The sequence below is a fragment of the Phaenicophaeus curvirostris genome, chromosome 9, assembly GCF_032191515.1.
Source record: "Phaenicophaeus curvirostris isolate KB17595 chromosome 9, BPBGC_Pcur_1.0, whole genome shotgun sequence".
In the NCBI taxonomy this organism is placed as follows: Eukaryota; Metazoa; Chordata; class Aves; order Cuculiformes; family Cuculidae; genus Phaenicophaeus; species Phaenicophaeus curvirostris.
Window position 1 is genome coordinate 20732832 of NC_091400.1, and position 27677 is coordinate 20760508.

At 45.2% G+C, this 27677-nt stretch overlaps 1 protein-coding gene across 1 annotated transcript; it reads right to left on the minus strand.

The window, feature by feature from the left end:
• Positions 1-16984: 16984 nt before the first annotated feature.
• LOC138723870 (dual specificity protein phosphatase 13B-like) lies at positions 16985-27294 on the minus strand. Its single transcript, XM_069863306.1, has 3 exons — positions 27094-27294; positions 25972-26192; positions 16985-17389 (listed from the first exon to the last, which is right to left on the minus strand). The coding sequence occupies exons 1-3, from the start codon at positions 27282-27284 to the stop codon at positions 17175-17177; spliced, it is 627 nt and encodes a 208-aa protein (XP_069719407.1). The 5' UTR covers positions 27285-27294; the 3' UTR covers positions 16985-17174.
• Between the last annotated feature and the right edge of the window lie 383 nt (positions 27295-27677).

Consider the following 27677-nt stretch of genomic DNA (forward strand, 5'->3'; position numbering starts at 1 on the left):
AGCCCAGCTCAGCCCCAGTGACATGGGTTTAGCTCCCCAAAATGAGGTAGATTCTAGAAAAACTCTCTACTTCCCTAAAAAGCTTTCCTGAAAAGCTCCATGCCTTCCTTTTGTGGAAAGTCTACAACTTTCTGTGGGAAGCCCCAGCTAGATCCATCAAAGATAAATCTGGGTTCCCTGGTACCGGAGCCACACCTCTTCCACTGCAATGCTTCATCCAGGGCAGAGTGGTGGCCTTCATGGCCCCCAGGGCTGTCAGCTAGAGAGATCGGTGATCATGTGCAAGGAGCCGGTACACAATACCCTCTTCCTCAAGCATTTGTTCTGCGGCAAACCATGCCTCCGTGTTGCCAACTCAGACAGCTTCATTAGGAGTGATTAGATTTGTGTGCTGCTGGAGACAGGCTTGCAATCATTGAATTGTAGAATGGTTTGATTTTGAAGAGACCTTAAAGGTCATCCAGTTCCAACCCCCTACCATGACATAAGAAGCTCCAGCTGTCATGTGAATATTGCTATTTCTCAGGGGAAATTCTTCAGATCCATTACCTTCTGCCTGGAAAGAGGGGAAGGAGGCAAAGAGACCAGTCAAGACAAGTGCATGATACTGGGAAGTAGCCCACTGGTCTTTCTGCCTGTTTTTTGGGTCCTCCTGGCCATTTCTGTTGGGATTACCATCTTGGCAATTTTTCTAATCTCTTGTCTGTCTGACTGGCTCACAGTGCTCCCTGCTGTCACCCCAGTGCTCCCTGCTGTCACCCCAGTGCATGCAGAAAGCAGCCAGTTGATGATGTATCCCCACTGTGGAACATTTTTCATGTCTTGCAAGAGCAGAAAGAGTCTTCTGTGTATGCCAGTGCCTGTGCTTGACCAAAGTTTCCGGTTGCCCAAATGTTTTTTTCCAAAGTACCCAAGTCTCAGGGTAGATGCCATTAATTTTCAGTGGGATGCAAGTTCCTGGTGATGTCAGTTATCTCTAATGTTACTTCAAATCCCTCCAACCCTCTTTGTCACCCCCTGTCTGTTTAAAAGATAGAAGATTATCCCAGAAGGACCAGGACTAGTTTGTCATGGCCCATGGTTCTTACTGCAGTACTGATCTGAAATAATAACGATCAGCTTCAATTCAAGTTCTGGGCACTGGATCTACTGCTGTTTCATGCTCACAGCATCACTCTGGCCAAGTTTCTGTGTTACAGAGCAGCCAATCTCCTCCTGGCCAATTATTCAGATAGTGGCTCTTAAAATGAGCCAGAGCTGAGATGTTAGAAACCTGCTGTGCCTTCTGACTTACCTTGGAAGGTTGTTGTGCAAATTAATTCCACATTGATAACAGAGAAACTTTGTGGAGGAGGAGATACAGACCCCACAGAACAGAAACCAGCAGCGGGTGTTTTATTTTTGTCCCTGCAGGCAACTCGGGGTGGGGGAATGTGGGTAAGAGGATCCAGCAGCCTGGCCATGCCGGCGAGAGGAGGCTGCTGTGGGAGGTGGGTAGTGGTGGTCTGTGTGTCACGTGTGGGGACAGGCAGGATTCTGCTGGGCTGTGCTTCCCCATGGTTATCTTCCTGATGTCAGACTGATGGTATGACAGTGTTTTGTGGTATTGTTTCTTTAGGCTGGCATTCTGAGTTCCAGGAACATTTAGCTGAAACAGAAGTGTTTGTTTGCCTGCCTGGCTGTCAAAACAACCGGAGCCCTGTGCCCCTCTCCCTGTAGGGTTTCAAGTCCGTGTAGGCAGGGATCGCTCACCTCCTGGAAAAACATTCTGTTTCTGGGAGCAGTTGTGTGTGTTTCCATTACTTTTGGTTTTGTTAAATAAAAAATAGAATCATAGAATCGTAGAATGGTTTGAGTTGGAAGGGACCTGTACAGGTCATCCAGTTCATCCGCCCCAGCAGCGAGCAGGGACATCTTCACCTCAATCAGGTTGCTCAAAGCCCCATCCGACCTGACCTTGAATGTTTCCAGGGATGAGGCTTCTACCACCTCTGAGCAACCTGTGTCAGTGCCTTGTTACCCTCAGTGTAAAAAAATTTCTTCCTTATATCCAGTCTAAATCTACCCATTACCCCTTATCCTGTCACAACAGGCCCTGCTAAAAAGTCTGTCCCCAGCTTTCCTGAAAAGTCTTAATGCTAAAATACCTGAGATGTTTGGAGAGTGGTCAGTGATTTTGAAGGCTCTTGTTTTGGAAGAGGTAAGCACCTGCCCTCTGGAAAGTTGAATAGTTGCCTTGGGCTCCCAGTAGCAGGTGTTTGCCAAATTATTGGTCATTTCTGGAAATCTTGGCTGCAGTGATGGTGCTTTGAACATGCAGATCACTCCCCATTCCTGGAGTCTTGTGTGCATTCAGCCTGCTCTTGTTCAGCATGTGGGTTCTTGCTGTCAGTGATTACCTTCTGCATGCGCTCGCTCTATCTTAGCCAAGCAACTGCACCAGCCCCTGGGCAAAATTCATCATCCCTTTATTTTCCATGAGCATTCTGAAAGCGTCAAAGGGCCAACCCACTGTAACGCCAGGCACTGCTCAGATATAAGGCTGTTTCTAGCCTGGTAAGCTGATTCCAGTTAGAAGAGACCAATGCCTAGGTGGGGAAAAGGATGACACCAGAGTAAAATTAGCAAGACTGTGGAAAAATGCCCCCAGCCAACTTTGTAAGTAGCAATTTCTGTGGCAAGGAAAACCCCAACATCTTTCATTTAAAAAAAAATTCTTACAAGGAATGAAATTTCTTCCACAGTCACTGGGTAAAGAAGAGCAGAAGGGAGAGTAAGGATAGATTTTCTGGCCAGACCACAGCAGAGGTAAAGTTGGAAAAAATCTGACACACTGTTTCCTAGGGCTTGAAATTTCTGTGTTGGTTTAGAAAAAAAGCTTTGAGTAAAATTCTTTCAAACACTTCCCTCCCCCATTCCAACCTGGAGGACTGGAAGATTTCCTCTTTGCTACAAAATATGCTGTTATTTGGCAAAGCTGGGTTTTTAACAATTGCAGGGAAGTGTAAGTGTATAATTATATCAGATTGTCCTAATGGATGCTTGCAGCTGTGCCGAGATGCTCACGGCATGCAGGAACCATTATGTTCCCAGTTGTCTGGCAAAAGTTAAGAAACTTTAGATATATATTTTAAAGTGAACCATAAAGTAAATCCAGATGGTTCTCTCTTGCACAGACAAGCAGTCCTTAGACTTGACACAGAGCTTTAACCCAGCTATAACTTGGTTTGATTGGTGCAGAGAGAGAGGAGCATTTTAAAGGACTGTGCGCCCTCTCACAAAATGCTGCGCGCTCTTCATTCTTGCTCAAGTCAACTGGTGTTTCAGCAGTGCTACATAAAATTTGTTTGACAACGCTTTGCATGCATGAGGATCTAGCTGGGTGTTACTTGTTTAACGTCATGTTATCCTGAACGATGACCCCCAGTTATCGTTATTGACAGTCGAGGTGCTGATGAGGTGGGCGTTGCAGACCCCTAAACCAAAAAGATGGTTACTACCCTGTTACCTACTAGTTGAGTCTGTTCTCTCTTCATCTCCTGGTTGAGGGTGACCAGGATATACTGTTGGGATGGTTATTTTTGATTGATATATTCAGAGTTTTGGTTGATTCTTTAATAAACATTGTTGTGTTTGTTATTTCTTCTCAGCCAGATGTCAGTTGTGCTGGCTTCTACCAGCAGGGAAATCAGAATTATGGTGACTTGTCAGACCATTCTGCAGACCAAGCCGAAGGGACAGCCGTGCTTCACAGGCTCAGGTATTGTCTGAATGTTTTAAGTTAATGCATCAGGAGCATTTCTGAAAAAAAGGGAGAACTGAAAGGTCCATCAGAAACAATAGACTCATGGTATGTTACTTATGGTGGATTTTTTTAGTCAGTAAGCAAGTGTTCTTGTAGATAACAGTTGATGTTGGCTGTCCAAGTAGTATAACAGATAGAAATACTGTTTTATGGGCTGCTTAAGCAGCATTGTCAGGAGACGAACTGCAATTTGACCCGATAGGAGTCAAATATACTGTCTGGTACATCTCTTGCTATGTCCCTGACAGGGCTATTAGACCAGCAGGGCTGGCTGTGTTTATAAGACAATATTTAATGGTGGGATGAAGCAAGGTCCCTAGGGGCTAGGAAGGAAGGACCCCAGTCCTGAATGAGGTTTCCTGGGCTTGATGGGGAGACTGGAGCCAGGGCTCTGAAAAGCATTTTGTTCACTATTCTGCTTTTTCTCTCTCTGTCAGCAGAAAAAATGTTGTGGAAGATGTGTGTTGAAATGGAGTCTAGATCCCAAGGCACAGTAATGTGGAAAATAGGGAATGAGGGCTTTCTTATAACCTTCCCTTACTGAAGAAGACCGGGAACAGGAAGAGCCTGGGACCCCAAACCTGTTTCTCAGTCAGTGCTCAGAGGAAGCCCTGTGAGAAGAGCCCCCACCAGAGGAACCCTGTGCAGAGAGCATTAACCAGTGAGTATGTCATTCAGTGCTACGCACGACATCCTGACGTGCTCCGGTGCTCCAAAAAACAGGTACTTCCAATTGGTCATAACATTTAAACTGCTCTACAAAGGGCATTGCCAAAATTCAAGGTGGCTTTGTCCTTAATATACTGCAATATCACACACAGGATTGTACTTAAATGAGACATTGGGAAATGGCCACAGCCTGTTTCTACTCTGGTTGTTTATTGGGATAAGGAGGATTTTTCTTTTACTTCTCTCTATCCTTCATAACACATTGCTGCAGAGATTCCAGGAACGTGTGGTCCATCTTATTCCTAAGCATAGTGTGGTTTAAAAAATAAACAAAAGTAATAGCTGCTTCATACGTAGCTCTGAGCAGAAAGATTTGTCCAGGCATGCTGAGAGCAGGTTTCAGGTCAGGGTAATCTTAAGGTATTCTGAGTGCCAAACCTAGACTTAAATAGAGCTGAGAGCCAGCAATTGGATTGATTTTTGCTGTCCTCTTAGTACAAGCTTGCTGGCAGTGCAGATGGAGGATCACCATGCTGGTGCCACCAGCCCAGTGTCTGCACCACCAACCACAGTCAGCAACAAATGCCTTAAAGGGAAGGACATAAAATCTGGGCTCCTCGCTTATGGGATAGATTTTCTGCCCCAGAGAAAATCTGTTTAATCTCCCCACTCCACCTCCTTAGATAAAGCTTGGCTGGAAGCCTGAAACATGAAGTTTTACAGCTTTTCCAAACCCGTTTCTTTTCTCCCAATGTAAATTGTCTCTGGTGGTGGTTTTTCTTATTTATGGGACTGTCCGATATTCTCTTTAACTCTTCTGTGTTCTTTGCCTCCAAGTGTTCTGATAATGAATTGAACAGACTAAATAATGAGTATAACTATAACTTATAACATTAACTGTTTTGAAATATGTCCCCTTCCCATTTTTCTTAAGCAAGCCTGGGGGAAGTTTGCCCAGCCACTGCTCAGGTGCAGCTGTTCTGCCGCACAGAAACATCTGGTCCTGTGGTCCCATATGGCTGTGACCTACATCCTCCAAGAAGTAATCAAGTACAATTCATGTCATAAAATCCCACAACAGCAAAACAATGCCTCATAATCCACCAGGAATGCTCCCCACCAGCTGAGGGCAAGTGCCTTTTAATGGCTTTTTGCTCTGAGTTTGATCAGGTTCCAGGCTCTTTTTAAGCTGAGAACATCATAAATGTTGGAAATAAGGTACTCTGTTTCAGGAGAAATAAAAAGTCCAGACCAAGAAGTTCTGTGGAGCAGAAATAGAGCTGTTACATTATGAAAGACAGCAAAACTGCCTTAATAGATGGCATTTGAGTGCGGCTGTTTATGGGTCTTAACTGCTGTTGGCCCAGGAAAGGCATACTTAGAAAGGAAATCGGGGAAAGCAAATGCACGCCTGGGGGCTTTGAAGTTGTTGTTATCATCCACATGCATAAGAACGGGAGATCCTCTCTAGTCCAGCAAGTATGGGGAAATGAATGAGTTTGGCTGGCGCATACATCAAAGGTCTTCACTTGTAATTTGCTTAAGAGATTAAAAATGAAATATGAGGGAATTATTGAGGAAGAGTAAGCTGCTGTTTTTCCCCCTTGCAGCGGGAAAGAAGAACAATTGAGCATCTATTCTGGCTGGAAGTGATTACTGAAAAGCTTTCTGACAACCTTGAGCAAAACAGCAGTCGCATCTTAGTTTCACTGACATCAAATAAGCATTTGATTTACTGACACCCAACTGGACCTGTTCAGTGCCAAGGACTGTCTTTGGGAAGCAAACAAACTTGATAAAGCAGTTTCTTTGCAGAAACGCTTTATTTAAAGCAATGCATTGCCAGGCCAGGAAATGTGCTCTGCTTTGTAGGTACCAGAAATGTTTTACTTCAGAAATAAACTAACACAACGTAGTGACAAGTACTTGAAGCTTCCTACTCTTCCCTTTCCTGTCAAACATGTTGTTTACTAAGGCTTTTCAGGACACTGAGTAACCACTGGGAAGGAGAGAGTGTTGGTAAGTCATTAAACTATGGCTGGACTAGGAGATACGAAGGCTTGGTAACAACTGATCATCTGGGACAGATCTGGCAATGAACGCTTTCGAGGTGGAAGGAGAAGTGGCTTCCTGGAGCAGCTTCCAGTAGGAATGCAATGTGGGAAAGCCTTGTTTTAGGGTTCTGAGGAAAAAATGTGGTGAATTTTTGAAAGGGGTCCAAAGATGCTGACAGAGATCTAGATCATGTAAGTCCTTACATCCCATGTTCCTTGCCTTTGCCAAGTTGGAGATTCAGTGGAATGACTCAAAGCTTCTGAATCAAGATCAGATGCCTCAAAGCAGAGCCTGATCGTTTTTGGAACTAGCACTGGAATTGATGGATGTTAGTCTACATGGGACCTACAGGAAAGCTGGGGAGGGGCTCTTGATCAGGGAGTGCAGGGGCAGGATGAGGGGGAATGGTTTTAAGCTGAAAGAGGAGAGAGCAAGATGAGGTCTTAGGAAGAAATGTTTTCCTGTGAGGGTGGGGAGGCCCCAGCCCAGGTTGCCAAGAGCAGTTGTGGCTGCCCCATCCCTGGAGGTGTTCAAAGACAGGCAGGATGGGGCTTGGAGCAACCTGATCCAGTGGGAGGTGTCCCTAGCCATGGCAAGGGGCGGAACTGGATGGGCTTTGAGATCCCTTCCAGCCCAAACTGTTCTGTGATTCCATGGTGATTCTGTGATGATGCAAATGGAAGATGCCAACTGCAGAGAATTTCCTTGCTCACTTTGGTAGTTTCTTTGATAACTGTAATATTTGCTGGTTGTGTACTCAGCATGTGCTTTATCCCTTTTCCTCCCTGTCACCAGACAAACTGCTGTTGAACATTCTCAGTCCACATCATCTTGTTTAGGGTGGGATTTTACATGCCCATTGATGTTCCAAAACAGAGAGTCTTAAAAAACATTCTGGCTGTAACTTCATTGTATGTGGAGACCATCGGTCCAGCTCATTTATCGGTTTATATCATGGAGGGGAGGCACAAGGCAGGAGAGTGCATGTTTCCCAGTGAAAATTAATCAACTGCGCTTTCAAGCTTTGCTACTCTTAATTTTTATGCAGTGTTAAAATAGACTCTCTTTGTGAAAGCAGCCAGTCTGCCACACCTTTCACCGCATGCATATAAACACGCTGGCACTGAGGGTTTTAAGGAAAGCTTTTCACTCGACCCATTGCTTTTCCATCCAGACTCCAAAGCACACACATTACTCCATTCAATGCTCTTTATCCCAGCTGGTTCTGGTGCTGCCTTCGGTATGAATTATGGATTCAGTCCCCTGCATTTTCGTAATTTACAAACAGTGAAGTGACAGCCAAGTGTTTTAAGAGAACATTCACTTAGAGGATTTTCATGTGAATGAAAATGAACTCAGAGTCACAACAGCCCTGAGAAACTTTCTGTGTGCCAGAGAGAAGCGTGCAGAGGTGTCAGAAGATGCCCGGCCGCCAGGAAGGGAGCGCCAAGAAGCAAGAGTGGCCATCAGGAGCCCTGGCTTGAGGAGTGAGACTGTGGGAAAGCTGGATGAGTGGCCAGTGAGAGGATTTTAGAGGGCTAAAATGTGGAACGGAAGTTTTTGAGAAAATTGAGCTATCAAGAGGAGTTGCTGCCTATTGCAATTACGGCTCATTTACAATCGGGAAAGTAATATGTATAAACAGTGCATGAAATTACTGCTAAGCATGTTTTTAAACATCTTGCATTTGTAGTGATATGAATACGCCCAGGTTTAGAGAGAGGCAGCGATGCTGCATGCCAGAGATAAGTAAGTACAGGTTTTACCTATTGACTTAGCTCTTTAAAAAGGAGGGGAGACAAGTCTAGGGGGAACCTAAGGGAGGAAAAACTTGAAAGTAGAATATATCAAATATTGTTTCCTTGGAAACAGAAAGAGAGATTACATCACTGGGTTCAAAGCTATGAATAGAACCCTAGCAGTGCAGATGCAGAAGAAACTCTTGTTCCTAGAGGGAAGATTGAGAAATGAAGATGACCTCCCTTCAGACGCTGCTGTCTCACTGCAGTCAGCACAGCCCGATCCTGAGGAGCAGCAGTGAATTCAGCTGGTGATGCATGACAGTCTGCTCTCAGTGAGCCAGAGCAGTCAGCTCGGTGAACTGGCTCCGTTCGTAAAGAGAGGGATGATTTTCAGGCTGCCATTAATACCGCCAGTGTCTCCAGAGCCCTGCTACGCTGCCATGGCAGAAATCACTAGAAGTCTTCAGCCTGAACTCTGAATCCTTCAGGCAGGACAGGAAAAACATCAAGCCCTGATTAATGTTTGTGAGAAACCCTCTGTGTGCAGCATCACTGTACTCTGGCTGAGGTTCAAGCCTTTGAGCAAGGGGAGCTGTGGCTCGCTCTGCAGCCACTCAGGGCATTTGTCCTCCCACTGTGGCCTGCTCCCATCTCCCTTTCCTGTTTAGCCAGCTGCAGTCCTGCTCGGGGCCACAGCATCCCTCTGGCCTCCTGGGCGTGAGCTGTAGCATCCGAGGAGTGTCCAAAGACAAGCACAGGGGTACAGGGACTCAGCACACACTGGACTGCCTGTCGCTTCAGGCTGCTGGGGGGGCCGGGCCATGGGGCCTCTCTTGCATCCGGACAGCGTTCAGTGGGGGTTGCAAGTATTCTCTGTTTCTGGGTTAGGTTTCTTGATGTTATAGAATATATATTAATGGCCTCATGTTGTGCCAGGGTAAGTGTAAACTGGATATTAGGAAAACTTTCTTCACTGAAAGAGTGGTGAAGCCCTGGCAGAAGCTGCCCAGGGCAGTGGTGGAGTCTCCATCCATGGGAGGGATTAAAAAAAAGTGTAGCTGTGGCGCTTGGGGACAGTGACTACAGTGGGGCTGGGCTGGCAGTTGGGCTGGATGAGTTTTGAGGTCTTCTTCAACCTCAGTGATTCTATGATTCTCTATACCATTAGAGAAATAATGATGTTTTGATTCTTCCCAACAGATTCCTTTGCACTAAGCAGTGGTTCATCTTATAACCTTTATTTTTTAGTGACAGGCAACTATATCCCTGCTTTTGCAGCCCAGCTCTCATCTAAGTGCATGTGTAAAACATCGCCAAAAGGATGGCTTCAAAATTGTGCACTTCACACATCTTATGGGCTAATGTAGCTAAATCTTCCTTCGAAAGACTACAGCCTTGTATAAATGGCATTATTATATGGTCTTTCCAGATGTTTAAGAATATAATTTATTTTAAATAAATGGATTGGTTATGGCAGTGTCAGTAAACGATCCCTTTCAAATCGAGACACAGCTTTGTTCCATCAGTCTGTGTGTGATAACACAGAGCCTGGTCAAATTTCCCCTTTCTGGTGGGAATCGTCTCAGTTTAAATAGTGAGACCGACGGCTCCCAAAGGGCTGCTCCTTCCCAACGCTGCCAGAGCAGGGCTCAGAGCTGCTAGTAAGTGAAGAGATTTGCTAAATGTCCCCCTGCCACGGATGCTGATGGAGCTGTAATGTGTAGGTCTGTACACTCTGGCACCTCTTGTTTGAAGGCCCAGTAACTGGAACAGCCTGTGCCCCAGCTGCCGGAGCCCAGGGCACAGCTGTGGAGAACCAGGTGGCAGCACTCTAGTGCTTGTAGCTCTTCCCATGTCTCCTAACATGCTACCACTCCTAAATCTACCTGAGCAGCTCAGCTTTCCTTGGCAGGGGAGAAGGAATAGAAATTTGTTGCCCTTGTCAAGAAAATAATGAAAACAATGAACCTTAAGACAAATAATAATAATGAAGTCCCATGGTGTATAAACCATTCTCACACTGGGAGAGAGAATGCAGCTCTTGCTTAGGAAGGTAAGGGGTGATTTGTGTGCGTGGCTGAGTCCAGCTGTGACTCTAGATCCAAAGCTGCCATTATCATAATACAGTTTAAGATCCCAGCTCCGTGCCTAGTGTTAAGGGAAATCTGGGTAAGATTTAAACCTTGTAGTTTGTGTCAGTTTATTCTTACGTTTGAATTTGGAATAATTGTAGAGGATTTGGCATACAACTCTTCATGGGAAAAGTGGTTGGAGTGGGGAGGGAATCTTGATACAATAGTGCTTTCTTTGACTTGCTTGGGGTTGCTGCTGCGTCACCTCTCTGAGTCGTTGTGCCAGCACAGTTTGCATTTTCCCAAAATACTTATTCCCTGTTGTAAGCTGATATTCCATAGTGCAATATCCTGCCGGTACAATCCCAGTGCTCCAGAAGGGCTCTTGCAATACATTGCGTGGGTTAACTGCCAGAATATACATAATTTTTAGCCTTCTGTGATGATTTTTTGCCTTCTGTGATGATTTTTTCCAAGTTGCCCACAACTTATTTCTCATTTTTCAGCAGGCCGGCACCTTTATTAGCAGGGAGGCATTTCTGAGCATTGGGATGAGTGCTGTCAACATGACCACCCTGAGAAAGATGTATTAGCATTCATCTCTTGAAATGCTATTGGGTGACTGGCCAGGTGGACTGCATGGCATTGATCCTTGTCATCTGACCAAAAGGCTCTGGGACAGCAGAGGTGCAGGTAAGTTGGCACATGTCCATGGCGTGAAGCAGGATGGGTTAGAAACCAGAGGACTTGCTGGAGGGTATAGTGATCATAAAATCAGGGTGTAACCACGTGGAGGTGTAATTAGATCTAAACTGGCTGGTTTGGTTTTTTTTTTATTTCCATGAAAGTTGACAGTAGTAAAAGATCAATTGAAGAATTGTGTGAACTGATGGAAAGCAACTTCGATTGTAAAAATCTAAATATTGCTTCCTGTTACTGCCTTTCCCCAAGTACTCCCTACCTCCCTGAAGAGCAACACCATCCTGCAGGGTCAGATGATCTGTTCAGATTAAAGCCACTCCATAAGACTAATGTGTGTGCCAGGACTGTTTTTACTTGTTGCTTAGCCTTCAGAAGCGCAGAGCATGCAAGGGTGGGGTCTCCACAGGAGAGATTAGGAGGAGACCCATCTCTCCTGACCTTGGCAGTATTTGGTCCCACGAGCCGTGAGCTACTCCACAGCCTCTTCAAGTAGTGAGGTGCTGCCTGGCAATGGGTGGTGTTTCTTCAAGACTGGAGATTCTTCTGACTTTCCTGTCCTTGGATGGGAGGTGCTTCAGCCCTCGGATCATCTTCGTGGCCTCTTCTGGACTCACTCCAACAAATCCATGTCCTTCCTGTGCTGAGGGCTCCAGAACTGGGCACAGGACTCCAGGTGGGGTCTCTCAAGAGCAGAGCAGAGGGGCAGAATCCCCTCCCTCACCCTGCTGGTCCCACTGCTTTGGATGCAGCCCAGCATCTTCTGGTTATTATCTCTTCAGATCATCTTGTTGTTGGCATAGACTGAACCCTTTAGACATGTTCCCTGCATGGGTGACCTGGCTGAATCACATGTACCGGTACCTTCAGGCTCAGTCACAGCTACAAAAATGCCCACGTCACTAGTAGTTAGTTATACACGCAGCCAGAAATTAGAAGTTCAAGCCAATGGATAGAATAGAGAGTAACAAGTAAATTTAATTTTCCAACTATCCTTAGTTTGAATAGTCTGTGATAAAAGGCTGTTTTCCTCTTGTAAGAATGGCAAAGAAAAGTGTCTTTGAGGCCAGGCCCGGGACCCTGCTGTGTCTCTCTGGTGAATGAGCAATGAAAAGTGGCCATTCATTGCTGACTGATTATTTTTCCCCTTCGATGGAGTGTGGGAGGGGGAAATCCTCCAAAATCCAAGTCTTCTCCGAGTCCAGCAGACTAAAAGCATCAGGAAACCTCGGGAGGGAAATAAAAAAGTTATGAATGGAGAATAAAATATTGGTGCAGAGCAAAAGGGCTGTTGTGTATAAAGAGCAGATGGGAAAATGTTGAGTTTGAAGTTTAAAAGACAAGGATCTGAATCTCATTCAGCTGAGCTGGGGGAAGTGGTTTGGGTTTCCTTTCCTTGGAGGTTGGCTGCATTTGATGAATTGTTGAGATGTGCTATAAATGTTTAAGATTTATAGGAGAGGCTCCAAGTAATACTAATGAGCAGCTAAAAATAGATCTGATAGGAAAATATAAACTGACAAATAGATCACCCAGCATTACAATAACTTCATGATCACGCAACTGTTGCCAGTTGAAGATGGGAGACATGGCATGGAAATGAGCTTTTGTTTTTCACATCTGAAAGTTAAAGGAGTTGGAGTGAAAACAGATGTTCTCCAAAACAATGTGTCAGAATAACTCTGGTAACAGCCAGTTGTCACCAGAGTCAAGCAAATAATTCCTTGCTTGCTCTTTGCTGGCTGAGGGGTTTCCAATGATGTAAAGAACTTATCTATCTATCTATTTGAAGTAACCTCAATGTTTTTGGTGCAAAAATTATCAGTGTCTCAATTCTTACAGTTCTGTTCTTTTCAGGTTTTTGGAATTTTTGTCTTAGAGCTGTTGGTCCCCACAAAGCATTCATAAGGGCTTTGACAAATCGTTTTGGTTGTCAATCTTTGTGAATATTTCATTGTTGATACTTAATATTAGATGAATTGGTGAATTTTAATTCTCATTGAATTGGAAGGAATTAGATTAATTACTTGCTTTGTTTTCATAGAAAGGAGTTTGTAGAGCAGCAACTGTCTTTCGGAAGAGTTTTATGCAGGGAATAACCACAAGAGTAGATCTAGTCTACTGCAACAGCAGACTTGTTAGGCTTTCATATTTGGGGTCTGTCTGCTGAACACCTACCTAGCGGAAACATTCAAGTCAGTTGATGATGTGTGGATGGACTGAAAGGTCAAAGATCCTTTGTGCTGCTATGAGTCTCAGATTGTGCTGGGTGCCTACTGTGTGTGCTGGAAGATGTTTGTGGTCACGAGGATGACTGGCAACAAGTAGGGTCATACAGCAGCAACTGGAAGACCCTATCCCTTGATTTTTGTGTCATTTTGTGTGAGGGGAGGCTCCCCCCTCTTCTTGGGCAATAGACCGATCAGAAGTGTGAGCTGAATCCCAGACCTCCTTTGAATTTTGCCTGGAGTTCAATAACTGCTGATTTTGTCAGCTGGATGGATTTTTGCTGTGCACATTCTCTAGTTGTGCTAGTGTGAAAATACTTCTATTTGCAATGTTTTTTTCCGTTGGGAGATGCTTTGTCTTCATGAGAGTGGTTTCAGAAGTTAGTCTGTGGGGAGTACTGCATCTTGTTTTGCAGTCTGCAAACACCTCTTTGTAAAGTAAAATATGCTATTATTTGGTTTGGTACATTTTTTTGCCCTGATTTTGAGCTGCCTTATTGTCTGACAAATAAACAGACCCATGTAGATCTACTCGAGGATTTGATAGAGAAGATGTGGGCATTGTAATTTAGTGATCAAGTGAGAAAACATGAGATGGGATATGGCATGGCAATATCGTGGAAACTGCTCGGTGACAGGGTGGAGAGTGGATTCTGGCAGAGGAGGAAAGGAAAGAACTGGCGTTTTAAAGGGTGAGACAGGAATAAGGTTGCTTGGGCAGCCGGGGTTGTTGAGCATGAAGATGATGGAAGGATGTTGTGGAGACAGAAGCTGGAGGAGGAGACACAGAGCCAGATCCTCAGCTAACATCACTGGATATTTTTAGGAGTGCTTCCTGAGAACGCTTTCTGTGTATAAACAGCCGAGGTTCCAGGAGGCAGCAGGGAGGGGGAGCGGGATAACTCAGGGATGCTTGTACCACAAATAGGACATTGCAAAGAGCAAACTGTTTGACTTTATTAAACTGCAGCCTCCTGCAACAGATCAAGGGTCTAGTTTCCAAGCAAAGTAATTGTAGCCTAAAGAAAACTTAACTGTTGAAAGCCTCGTAGGCACTAGGTTCCTGTTTGACTTGGCTTCAGGAGCTGTGTGTACTCTTTGAACCTTAGGAAAGTTTTAAAGTATGAGCTGTGTTGAAGGCCCTCTCTGCAGCAGCACGTAGCTCAGCCTTGTTATCGAGGAAGTGAAAGATAAAAAAGAATGGGAGAAGGATAACGTCTGGCAAGAGGACTTGACAGTGCTTTGCAGTTCTGGAGGGGCTGGCAGGAGCAGATCTGATGTAGACACCTGGTCTTGGTGGGCAGTGCCGAAGGTCCAACAGAAGCAAGAACCACTGGTTACAGTGGAAAAGGCCAGAACCGGGGGATCTGCTTGTGAGACTGCTCACCTCCATCCTCGTGTACAGGTGCTGTGCATTCCTTAGGGTGCTGCATCCAAAGAGCGGCCACATGTGTGCTGGAGGCCATGAACAAAGCAGTTGCTCTGGAATGTGGTCAGGTTAGGCTTGTCCAGTGGTTCGGTACTCAATCCTGACGAAGTTAGCTTTGGTTACACTGTTTTTCAGCTTTGTGCTCTATTCTGGTCCCAGTTCAGATTTTTTTGTAAGAGAAGAAAGGGTGAACACTGTGAATTAAGAACATCCTGTAGAAGGGCCACCTTTGCTGCAGCAATCCCAAAGTTACCCAAACAAGGAGGAAGAAATTAATGCACCTACAAGAAAAAGGCTGACAGTCTAAGTTGGTATGGACCTGAGCAATATCCCGGCTGGCATTGCTCTCCAGGGGAAACCTGTCCTTGGCACTCTCATCTTCCACACAACCCGATGAAAGTTTTTATCAGCTCTTTCCTTGGCTTCTTGCAGAGCAGATTTATGGTCTGTCTTTCCTTTTACAAATAAAACCCCAAGTGCAAATCCAAGGGATAAATGACACAGTGCAGACAAGCTTACAGCGATACTCTCTGTATTTATCATTGCTGAGAGTCTGGGAGGAAAAACTGGTGATGGCAAGGTATCTCATGTGAGAAAACTATTCTCAGCTGGGGTAAATTCAGGCTCAGTCACCCTGAGAAGTTCTTCACTTTAAATTCTGCCCTGCAACCACAGATGTTTCCAGATGTGCAACTTGCTGGGAATTATGACCTGTCCCAACAGGCTACGTGTGTAGAGATTTGGGACCATTGTGTTTCAAATGCTGCTGGTGCTTGAACGCAGTGCCTTTTGGCTTGGCATAGGCTGAGTTACAGACTCTGAAGGGAGTGGTGAGTAAGGCAACTGAAAAGACTGCTCACGAACCATCCTCGGAATGGGCTGCAATAAAAACTGATACCCAGGCAGACTATGGTGGAGACTCAAGTGCCAGGAGTGGTCCAGCCACCATGCACACTGAAATCCAGTCTCCTGGCTGTGGCAGGCAATCAGAGAGCTGTGAAAGCTATAACTTGACTGATTTTTCCGTCATTAGCAATGACCTCCCTTCTGGCCGCTTACTCCAGTCTCAAAGGATGAACACTTTGTGGAGGGAGGACCCATCTCTCTGTTCCCTGAGAGGAAATCGGTCTGTAGCATTGCTTGTGTTTTACTTACTGTGTTTAAAAGGGTGGAAACACTGCCTGAATTTCCCTGCCAGCTCTGTGGGGAATCATGTTTCCATATCGCATTATGAGAAATGCAGTGAAAGTTTTCTATGCTCAGTTAATTCTTTTTTTAATATATGTAGGCAAAAGAAACTTAAGTTCAGAATGAGTACATGCTTCTCTCTTTCTGTTCAACGTCCATGGTGCTATAAATACAAACTGCAGCGTACTTTCAGAACTGCGAGCCTTTAAGACCTCTCAAGGGAAAACATCACACCAAATTAATCTGCCGTCAAGTGGAAATTCTATATTGTTTGCATTTGCCAATGTTCTGTATGTGGCTGTTATTGCACTGTAGCAAATATCTGCTTCGAGTGCTTCACAAGATTAAATGTGGCCAATTGGGCGTAAAAGAGTAATCGAAATACAGAGCTGCTGCTCTGGATTTGTTAGAGTCGTTGCTCATTTTTGCTCTGACACGATGCCACGAGGTTCTGGCTTTCTGTTAAAACGGGGGAATGTGATTTGGAGCGTTGGGCTGTGAGCCAAGAGGAGGATGTTTCTGTCTGGCACTGCCACCCCGCAGTGTGCCCTAAAGGTTCCCCTTGCCTTAGGCGTGCGAGCAGACACCTTCCCTCCCTCTGGCCAGCAGCGAGCAGCCAACAGCCCTGCCCCAGGCTGGGAATTCCAACATCGGCTCCTGAGGATTTCAGGGTCTTTGTAGGTTCTGGGTGTTTGCCATAGATCTGAAGCTGCAAGGACTTGTGAAAACCTCAACGAGAGCTCCCCTGGCTTGTGGTGGAAAGAGACCAAGGTCTGAGCTGGATCCTGATGGGTGTCAGCATGTCAGACAAAAGGAGCATGGCAGCTTGCAAAGCCTGGAGTCTTGCTCCGTGCCAGCTGGATGTGAAATGTTAAAGATTGTCTTAAAAACCTCATGGTTTCTTTTGTGTTTTACTAGTTTAGCCCTTTTCCCTCTTGCCATATTAATGCAATTATAAGCAAGTAAAAAGTCTTTTTTTTTTATTTCCAGTTGGCTTTGCTGCCTTTTAATACTGCATGAAAACCCAACTGCTCCCTCTGCCCTTCTCAACAGGTAGTTAAATCAACAGGCCCAGGTGGGCAAAACTGCCTGTTTGAATCCTTTATTTAATTTTCTTTCAATTAGTGGGCTTATCCAAAACATATACATACTGCACTCCAACCAGACCAGCCATTTCCCAGGGAATCTCTCAGCACAGTTACAGAGCAGTCCTGACAGCATCCCTGCGCTGTCTTCAGGGAGGGCAGCATCTCTTGGTCCAGCGCCGGGAGACACTGCTCACTGGCACTAGCAGGCTCCTGCTTCTCTGCCTTTCCCTCTTGCCAGCTGGAGGTCCAGCTCCCGAAGCTGCTTGAGGAAGCCGGAGTTGGGGCAGATCCCTCTGTGTGAGCGTACAGTCCGAATGGCGTCAGCGAGGGACATGTCTTCACAGATCATTAAGAAAGCAAGAACAAGAGTTGCCGATCGGCTGATTCCCATTGCACAGTGAACCAGTACTTTGCCTGGAAAAAAGGAGAGAGAGAAATGCAGTTATGTCAGGAAGCCCAGTGGGGTGGTTTTTCCTGCTGGAGCAGGGATGGAAGTGGTGCTGATACACTGGAGCTGAGAAAGTGTGTGCTCAGCCCTGCAAAGCAGACCTAGTGCAGTGCTGGTTGGGTTTTTAATAGCTGTGGAAAGAAAATTCATGACAGTATTCCGGGATCGTTGATTGTTTGGGCTTAGCTGTCAACGTCATTTGGGTTGGAAGAGACCTTAAAGATCATCTAATTCCAGCCCCCCTGCTTTAGGCAGGGACATCCCACTGCTCAAGGCACCATCCAGACTGACCTTGAACAACCTGGAGGCTGTGCCTTTAGCCCTCTTGCCCAGCCATGTCCCTGTTTGCTCACACGTGGTTTTGGGAGCGATGTGCTTGCTGGCGAAGGTTCAGGTCTTCATACTTAAAGACCACACTACAGGAAACAGCCTTGGCAGGTTACCTCCTACCTGAAAGCCTGGAAATTTGGGGGTTCAAATGTGCGATGCTCAAGTGCTCGATGCTACAAGAACACTCCTGACTTTCCATAAGCTCTTGTTCCTTCTTTATTAGGGCTTTCTGATGGTGCTGAGTGCTGTCCAGACCTCTGTGGAAGTATGTGAGACAGTGGGTGTCACCATCAAGAACAGCTCCTCTTTGTGTAAGCCATTTACACCCTCTTGCTGGTGTATTTTTATATCTGTAGCCAGCCTTGTCCATTCATAGTCCCTGTCCTTCCCTAACACTGTTTTCTTCCCTCCGCTATTAGGGGATCAGTAGGCAAACAACTTAGGAGATTTTTGGGTTTCTGCTGTGATCACTAAGGGAAGGAGCCTAAAAATGCAACTCTATACCATGAATGCTTCCCGGGTTTCTAAAGTGTGTCTGTAGCCCACTGGGACAAGAGAAACTGTTTTTTAAATGAACTTATGTGAAACTAAAGTAAATTTAGTCAAAAGGATTGGTTTCAGTTAAAAAATTCAGATTTATGATCCTTTCACTGTGGAGGTGAAGAAAGAGCCCATTCTGAACCTGGAATCCTGCATCTTGTAAATACTGTAAAATGCTTTAATTTTCACAAGCAGCATATGAGTCTGAGAAATTTTTAATTGGAAAAAAGATGTTGTGTTGTTATTCTGAATTATAGCCACACCTGAACACGTTCAAACTCTCTTTTTCTTCGCTGCAGTCAGAGCTGGTCTTTCCGCAGCGGCCGTGGCTCAGCAGTCGGGCGCTGTTGAAGTCACCAGGCATTAGAGTCAGATTTGAGCTCCTGACCACCTAATGGACAGCACTGTCTCCCATTCTCCCATTAGGGCAGCAAAAAACCCCAAAAATTGTCTTTTTGGCATGAAAATTTTGGAGGTTCTTCACCGAAATCTCCACAAGATTGGCATTAAATATTTTCTGCATGTTTTTTTAGACTGTCACACTTGTGGTCTCTTGTTTAATTGGACAGCTGTACCAAATGCAATTTAACAATACAATTTATATCCTGAAAAATGTGAAAATCAGTGAAAACAATCCCATGTTGCTTTTGTTCCTTTGAAGATGGAATAAAGTGTTGCCGATAGTGCTTCTCTGTGAAAGGTGAGGACAAGTAGAATGAGTGGATGGCTTTTCAGGGCTGGTTCCTTGTTCTCTTTGTCCTTGCAGCATCTTGGTTTCTCTGTTACCAGGGAACAAGACAAAAATATCCCTGTTGGATGATGAGCCCAGATGCAGCAAAAAAAAACGCTCAGCCTGACTGCCCCCATCTCCCTGGGTGTTAATTCTGGGTACTTAGTGTACAGCTTTTGTTTTAAATCCCACGTTGTTTGTGACTGAGTATTTCTTTAGCAGCCGCTCTGGTTCTGACTAATGATCATGGTGCAGCCGCATACTTGGGGAGTGCAAGCATGTGCTGCTCTGGCCAGCAGTTGGGAGAAGTGTTGGATTCCACTCTGTGTGTGACACAGCCACCTCTCATTATTCTGGCCTGAGAAATCCGAGCTCAGCCCTAAAGATAGACGTGTCTTTGGTAGGAATAAAAGGGACAAATATAGGCACTGAGGAAGCGCTAAACCAGCTCTGGTGACAGCAGCTTGAACTCTCAGCATCAAAGCCTTTGGGGGAAGGGAGGGGGTTTGCAAACGTAATGTCACTTTTGCAGAGTTAGAGGATCAAGTGATTTCTGTTTGTGTTTGCCCATTCAGATACAGAATTTACTGAGATACCGATGCCTTTATTCAAGGTAAATTACATGGCTGTCGATTCCGTTAACTCCATGGGGATTCCTGGAAGTGAGGTCCTGCCTTTTATGGGAATGTGGGGAAAAGCTTTGCAGTCCTACAGAAAGATAATGCTAATTTGGATTTTTGCTAGATGTGTTTTTCGATGTGCTGCACTATCATTAGCCTCCACACTAACCTTGTAGGATGTGCATGCTGCATTATCTTCCCTAGAAGAGTAATTTCATAGAAATCGTGGAATCATGGAATGGTTTGGGTTGGAGAAGACCTTAAAGCCCATGCAGTTCCACTTCCCACTGAATCAGGGTGCTCCAAGCCCCATCCTGCCTGGCCTTAAACAGGGATGGGGGCAGCTGCGACTGCTCTGGGCAACCTGTGCCAGTGCTTCCCCACCCTCATAGGAAAACATTTCTTCTAATATCTCATCTGCATCTCCCCTCTTTCAGCTGAAAACCATTCCCTCTCTTCCTGTCCCTGAGCTCCCTGATCAAGAGCCCCTCCCCAGCTTTCCTGGAGCCCTTTTAGTACTGGAAGCTGCTCTAAGGTCTCCCTGGAGCCTTCTCTTCTCCAGGCTGAATAACTCTCTTAACCTGTCCTTGTACAGGAGGTGCTCCAGACCTAGGATCATCTCCCAGTCTCCTCTGGACTCACTCAGATCAATGTCCTTCCTGCACTGAGGATTCCAGAGCTGGGCGCAGGGCTCCAGGTGAGGTCTCATGAGAGCAGAGTAGAGGCGCAGAATCCCCTCCCTTGACCTTCACGCTCAAAAAAACCCAGGTCTGAGATTTTCAGAGGAACATAAAGGAGTCAGGAGCACTATTTCTGTTTGAGAAATACTGTGAATAGGGCTAAGTCTCAAAGTTCTTTAGAAAATTCGTGCTTGAGTACTTTGCCGTAGGTCTAACTGCAATGTAGCGGCAGGGGCTGCCGAAACACAGACGCTCACTCTAATACGCACCCCAGATGACATCAGCCAAGGAGCAACGTGTTCTGAAAAAGTTTTTTGGAACCGGAAGTGCTTTCTTTTATTTGTCTGAGAACTCTGCTACTAGCACTCTACAACTGAAATGAAAAGAAATTATATTTATAGTGTGAACTGCACCAAGAAAGGGGAAAAAACAATCTAAACCAACTAAAACCTGATGGCTCTCATGTTGGATTTTGAAAGAAATAAATATTTTGAAATACAGTCTGAATTTGGCCAGAAATTGGATGAGGGACAGGAGACTTGCTGTTCTGAACATAATTTCTGTAAAATTGTTCTTGGGTCCATTTTTTTCCTGCTCAGGTGGAGCCTTCTGCCGTGGAAAATGATCAGCCCCACCTGCAGTCTGGAACTGAAGACCAAGCTGAGCACAGGTATGGATGCTGCCATTAAATAGTGCCAGATAGATTTTTGTTGGGCACACAGAAAGCAGAACAAATTCCAGGCTCCTGCTTATCCAGGCTGGCTCTCTACCATTTTATATCTAATTGTGTGTCTGAGAGGAGGAGGTGGCAAGTACGAGCACAATGAATTTTCTTATCTGCACTTCAAAAGAGTCCTCCTTGATCAGCAATGCACTTTAGAAGGTGTCTCGGCAAGAAGCTGGACAAGCCCCAACTATTGACCTTGGCCTTGCTCAGCGTGGCTCTCTAACACACTTTCCCACGGGGATGCAGGTATATTCCCTTTTAGATGTGCAGTGTCCATTCCATTTTGTGGGCTTTGGTTTCACCATGCTCAGAGGTTATGATAAATGCTGGTACACTGACAATAAAATGACTGTTTGTTGCAGATAAATCAGTCATGTGAAATGATTTCATTAATGTAAAATTGCTCTAATGGAAGCAAATTTGAATTTACTATGTGATTATTAGTTAAGCAGAGAAATTAAATGTTAAACCTGATTCAGGAAACAATGGCCATGTTGCTGTTTGCTTCTGTTGACAGGCTCATCTTTTGGCAGTAGCTGTAGGTGGGTTAAGTGATGCTGTGAACCCACTGTGATAAAGTCCATCTGACTAGCGCCCAAAACACATCTGCAGCACTCAGGCTGGCTGTAATGGGCCTGATAACAGCGCGTTGAATCAGCCTCTCACGGGAGGCAGCCGGGATGCATGATCCCAGCACCAAGCCCTGTGTTCCAGGGTGGCTGCTGGACCACAGCCTGGGAAAGCAGTCTTCTCGGAGGCAGTCAAGGTGCACGCCACTATCTTGGGGTGGGCAAGGAGGTTACAGCCAGGTCTTTTGTACTAAGGAATCCATGCTATAAGCCCAAATCCTCCACCTCTGCCTTCCCCTCCCTCATTGTGCAAGGAGAAGTTGGACTGATATAACATTAGAGGGCCATGTTGCAACCTTCTCTCTGAGCGTGTAACAGGATCCCTTAGGAATAATGGGATTAACTGGGAGAAGTGGGGGCAGTTAGCTTCTGGCATTATTAAATCTTGCAATCCTGATTTGAAATGTCGCACCGCATATCTCAAGCTACTTTTTGCAGAGGCAGACAATAACTGTCATCTGGCTGGGATTTGCACAGAACAATAACACTTGGTTTTTAACAACGGATTATGGATATTATATCCAGCTCATGCCTGCTGTAACTCTACTGACATCAAAGGGTTTGCAACAGGGATAAAGTTTGCACATTCAACTTTGTTGGACAAATTCAAATTGAGAAATTCAATGTTGTTCAACAAATGGGTCATTAAAACACATAATGTCTTACTGTCCTTTTGCTACTCATCATTAACTGAGATAAATGTCCTGAGCTAGCCCTTACTTTCTTGCAGGATGGATTCAGTTTGGCTTAAGACTAGCCTCTAGATCTGTCACCAAGAGGGACACCCCAGCTGCCCTCACTTTGTCAGATCTAGCAGAATTCTGCTGGTCACCAGGAGGAGAGCTCAGCTGAGCTGGTGGGCCCCAGGGTCTCTTCCCACTCCACTGGGGTTTTCTCATCTCCTGTTCTGTTCCAGCGACTGTCCTGTAGCCAGGTGCAGAGTCATATATCTATTTCTTGATTAATTGTGTCTCTCTTGTCACAGCTGAAAACAGTAAGAAGCCTATGGAGGGCTGTAAATGGTGGTGAGACCCTTCTTCCCAGGCCTCCTGGAACAGTGAAGGGCTGTCACCTGCTGGAGAGTGGGAGGTTGAGCTGATGTATGCAGTGCACCTACAGCACAGGCAACAGAGAGGACCCTTTTCTCCTAAGTTAAATATCTTTCATATCCACCAACAACAACAAGAAGATGGGATAGAGAGCCTGGCTTTTCATTTGCCCCAGCACAGTGGAAAAAGGGAGATGCCTTTGAGAGCGTTTACCATTGCAGGAAGGTAATGGCTGATTTAACTTGCCCATTTTAAACATATTCAGAGGTCAATAAAGAGAGGATCTACTTGGGAATGAATCTGTCTCCCCACATGGTGTTAGTTTAGGCATTTCCATGGCATCCTTTTATCTGTGCTTTCAAGTCCCTCTCTCTTCTGCTGGACTGTATCAAACCCTGCTGATTAATGCTGAGGTTTAGCAGCACTCCAGAAAAATGCAAGTTGTACAGGTGGCCAGGGAAAGGGGCAAGACAGATACTCAAGCTTTTGCCCCATGAGCGCAAGGGAGAATGCCAGTATGTCCCTGACACCAGGGTATTCCTTGCAGAGCAGGGGGCAGATGGAGCAGCTGCTTGCTCTTGGCTGAGCGTCCCCAGCAGCTCTGGTATGTGGGCAAAGGGACAGCAAGGGCTCTGCTGAAGGAAGGACAACCAGGGAAGCAGGGTTCATCAAATAATGCTGATATCAGGTAGCTGCAATAGCAGTACATGTACTTCTTCATCTCTGTGACAAAGATGATGAACAAAGTGATTCAGGATGTGATTCAGCCCTTGACCTCTGTGACCGGAGTAGCTCCCATTTAGGAGGATGCGAATGCACTCTCCCCCGTTTCCTTTTGCTCAGGCTCCAGCATGTAGGTTTGAAGACATTACCTTAAAAATAAATTCCTTACATCACGTTTTCATGTTTATATCAATAGATCCTGTTCAGTTAAGGTAGAAATCTGGAATACACCTGACCATTCTGCTTTCTGGATTTCTGATGATGAACATCAGAATTTTTCTTCAAGCATGATGGGAGGAACTGTTCTTAGTTCCAATGAGGATTTGATTCCTAGTTTTAAATAGGTTTGTGCCTTACATAGTCTTAACTTTGACTTAGACTCCCAGCTGAAAAATATAATTTAATTCTGCTTAAAAAAAAGATGTTAGATTTGCTTGTCATATTTAAGCAGCACCCTTAAATGACTTCTCAATCACAGAAAAGCACCTCCTCACATCCTGGATTTAAAATGAACTGGCCCCTTGTCACCTGGTATAATTTTTTGTTCAGCATCACTGCTTATAATAAATGCTGGTGTTTCTTTTCTTTGAATGATGTGCGTAACAATCCTGTCTCATCCCTGTGCATGTCATGGGTATTTAGCTGCTCAATTTCTGTACCTCAGGAAATGATGCTTCCAGAACATCTTGTTTATGTATTTTCTAAACTGTTGCACTTTCCTTACAATGCTGAATGTCAGCAACAGCTGGACTGTATATGATTGAATTTCACGTCGTCTCCATTCCCAGAATCCTGCGTCCATATGGAGTTCAGTAAAGTAATATTGAAAAGCCTGGGAGCAGGGATAAATATGCATTCTAGACACGATGAGTTCAGTGTGTTTGTCTTGAGATCAAACTTGTTCTGCATCCCTAACTTGTAGTCTTCAGGCATGCATCTTGCAAACCCCTGGTTTTGTTTGCTTTTGGGGCCACCACGAGTCATCTGTTCTTTTCTGTCTTTTGTCAATGGATTTGGAACTGTCTTTTTGATGCATACAAGAAAATATTTCAGAGCTTACCTTTCTCTGGAGCACTGCAATAATGACACTAATTGCAAATAGCACACACTGGAATAGAAACAGGTGCAGAGCTAAATTCCCCTAATATGTTAGTGGTTTGGAAATACAAGTGCAGCCCTCGGTTTCACAAAGACAAACACTTTTTAACAGGACAGATCAAGCCCTCTAACAGCAGTAGGTGCTGAGCTATCTAACACTGAACTGCACTGTTGTCAGTCACTGTGTCTCACTTTCCTAGATTGTGTGGTGTAGATCAGATCTACTGGCTGCATATGATTAAGCTGGGTAGTTTATATTTAAGAACCTCGTTGATGTTGAGGTTCACCATGATCCAGGCAAAACAGTTTGCTCAGTATGTAACTGTTCTCTTAATAAATCATAGAATCATAGAAGGGTTTGGGTTGGAAGGAACCATGAAGATCATCCAGTCCAACCCCCTGCAGTGAGCAGGGACATTTTCACCTCGGTCAGGTTGCTCAGAGCCCCATCCAACCTGGCTTTGAATGTTTCCAGGGATGGGGTAGCCACCACCTCTCTGGGCAACCTGGGCAAGGGCCTCACCACCCTCAGGATAAAAAATGCCTTCCTAATACCTAATCTACACCTATTCTCTTTTGGTTTAAAACCATTCACCCTTGTCCTGTTGCTACAGCCCCTGCTAAAAAGTTTTTCCCTATCTTTCTTATAAGCCCCCTTTAAGTATTAAAAGGCCGCAACAAGGTCTCCTTAGAGTCTTCTCTTCTTCAGATCACTTTTGAGTGGATATCTGCACAGTTTTGTGGCACAGAGGAGACATACTCTTGTTAAGATTAGTCCTTAATAGTAACAATCCCCCACCAGCCCCAGGCCTCTGGCATTGTATCCGGCCTGTGTTTCATAAATCCAAGGATTTTGAGGGTTATCTTTTCAAAGTTATACTCCTTCTAGCAACAGCATAGCATTATCTCCTGGCTGCTGGTGTTGCTTAGGTTCTCTTCTACAGGATGGCTTCCCAGCGTGTTCTTCCCTCTCCTGTGCTTGTAGGACTTGCACAGATTGTAGCATTATAGTTGATTTTTCTGACTTGCACATGATGCTTGCCTTTGTCTTTTTACCCCATCCCAGTTTTTATTTTAAACCTCATCACTAATTTGAAAATATCAAGTGTATGTGCCTCCTCTTGGGCCAGTCTGTCCCTCTAGGTAATAAGGGACCCTTGCTATTTCATCTTTTACTAATGAATAGCACTAGACAGAGGGAAAGCCCCTTTGAAAGCCTGTTCAGTTAATCCTTCCCTGTTTCAGGGGTACAGGGGAGCTCCCACTCACTGTGGGAATTCAGGAGGCAGGTGTGATGCTACTTGGTTTGGATATCTTCATTCTTCCCCACAGGTATTTGGTTTATGCCAAATACTGTTTGATACCTTGCCCTACTTGGCTCCTATGCAGAAGGTACACGACATACACAGATGGCCCAGTTACCTCTTGGGGAATTCAGTGCTGCTTTTATGTACCGAGCAACCGGGTAGAAGTAAATGCTGAGATTGAAGTTTGGGTTGTCCTCTGCCTCTACTCCATAGTAATCCACAGGCAGGTCTCTGTAGAACTTGGGTCCGGTGTCGATGCTTAATCGCCCAGCAGCGGCATTTACAACATGGGAGATGCCCATTCGGCTCAGCTGTTCTTTGTCACGAGCGATGTACCTGGAATAAAGATGATGGGGTTATATTTGCCTGCTGCATGACGGTGTTGGGTAGATCATGCTGTAGTGGCTGCTTTCTGACAGATTCACCAGGTACAAAGTGTCCACCAAAATGCTTCAGAACAGAAGTGGCTCATTAACAAACTGACTTCTTTTCCTGCATTTTTTTCACCAAACTTCAGTTTAGGTTCTTCATCTCAACTGACAAAAAATAGAAAAGTGGTGGAGATAATATTTCTGCACGAGCCGAGAGTTTTCTGCTTTGCTTTCTCACCAAGTCCTCTGCCGAGCATCCATTAAGGGACTGATGCCATCTGGCAAAGTGAAGAGAACACAATGTTGATTATATTTTACCTAGTGACCGCCTGCAGTAAGATGCCCCGACCCCAGCAGCCTGTTCCAGTGTGGGACTCCTGTAGTAACACCAGAGAAGAAATCAGGAGAGGGAATATATTTTTGAGATTCTCAGGATGCCTTTTGTTTATGCTAAGCACAATTCAGGCTTGCTTAATGCTTAGACTGACTGTGAGGCACCTAGTTAGTCCCTAGCTTTCTCCTAAGTAACAAGTGACAGGACAAGAGGAAATAGCCTCAAGTTGCTCCAGGGGAAGTTTAGATTGGATATCAGGATATCTTTACAGAAGGAGTGGTGAAGCACTGGAAGAGGCTGCCCAGGGCAGTGGTGGAGTCTCCATCCCTGAAAGTGTTCAAAAAACATGTAGATGTGGCACTTTGGGACATGGTCTAGCAGGCACAGTGAGGTTGGGCTGACAATTGGACTGAATGAGCTTAGAGGTTTTTTCCAGCTTTAGTGATTCAATGATTTTAAATAAAGCGTAGATGATATCATGGGGTTTAGGATGGGGGCTAAGAGTTGCCTTCAACCCTTCCTTCTCTCTTACAGGTCTCCGACGTAAAGATTTGGCCAGACTTCATCCACATGCCCCGTGGGGTGCGTGCGTGTCCAGAGCAGGCGCCGCAGCTCCTCCAGGGATGGCGTTTCCACACTGCTTGGGCTACTAGGCGTCCAGCTTGAGGCACTTCGTATCTTGGGGCGCAGTAAGTCCCTGCTGCACAGGGAGTCCCAGGCCATCCCTGTAAGGTAAAGGGGCAGATGTTCACTATCACCCAGAGACCTTTCTGAGGTCACCCCCTCTTCTTCTCACCCTCCCTTACCCCCTCAGAAAGCTTCCTCACAGTTACAGCAGTAAGGTCTTCAGGGCAGATTGTCTTCTTCTCATGTGCTTATGTGCATATAAACTGTGACCAGACACGGAAATACTGCTGCAATTTGAACAACAGCAGTCTAGTGGCTCCCCTAGCTCCATGGTGTGGTTCAGTGATTTTGAAGCCTGTGCTTTTTAAGTGAAGTTTTATATCAATGTAACAAATTAAAGGTTAAAGCTTTTTCGAACTGCTCTGCTCAGGGCCTCATCAGGCTTATTTTGACCTGACTTCTCAATCCTTCTCTCTGGGTGTGTCAAAC

What these genes read in the sequence shown, in the direction of transcription:
- LOC138723870 (XM_069863306.1), bottom strand. Translation starts at nt 27,284, where the DNA reads ATGGCCTGGGACTCCCTGTGCAGCAGGGACTTACTGCGCCCCAAGATA. An exon ending in AATCTTTACGTCGGAGACCT is followed by an intron (nt 26,193 to 27,093) that starts GTAAGAGAGAAG and finishes TCTTTATTCCAG; the next exon opens with GTACATCGCTCGTGACAAAG. An exon ending in AGCACTGAATTCCCCAAGAG is followed by an intron (nt 17,390 to 25,971) that starts GTAACTGGGCCA and finishes CCTTTTTTCCAG; the next exon opens with GCAAAGTACTGGTTCACTGT.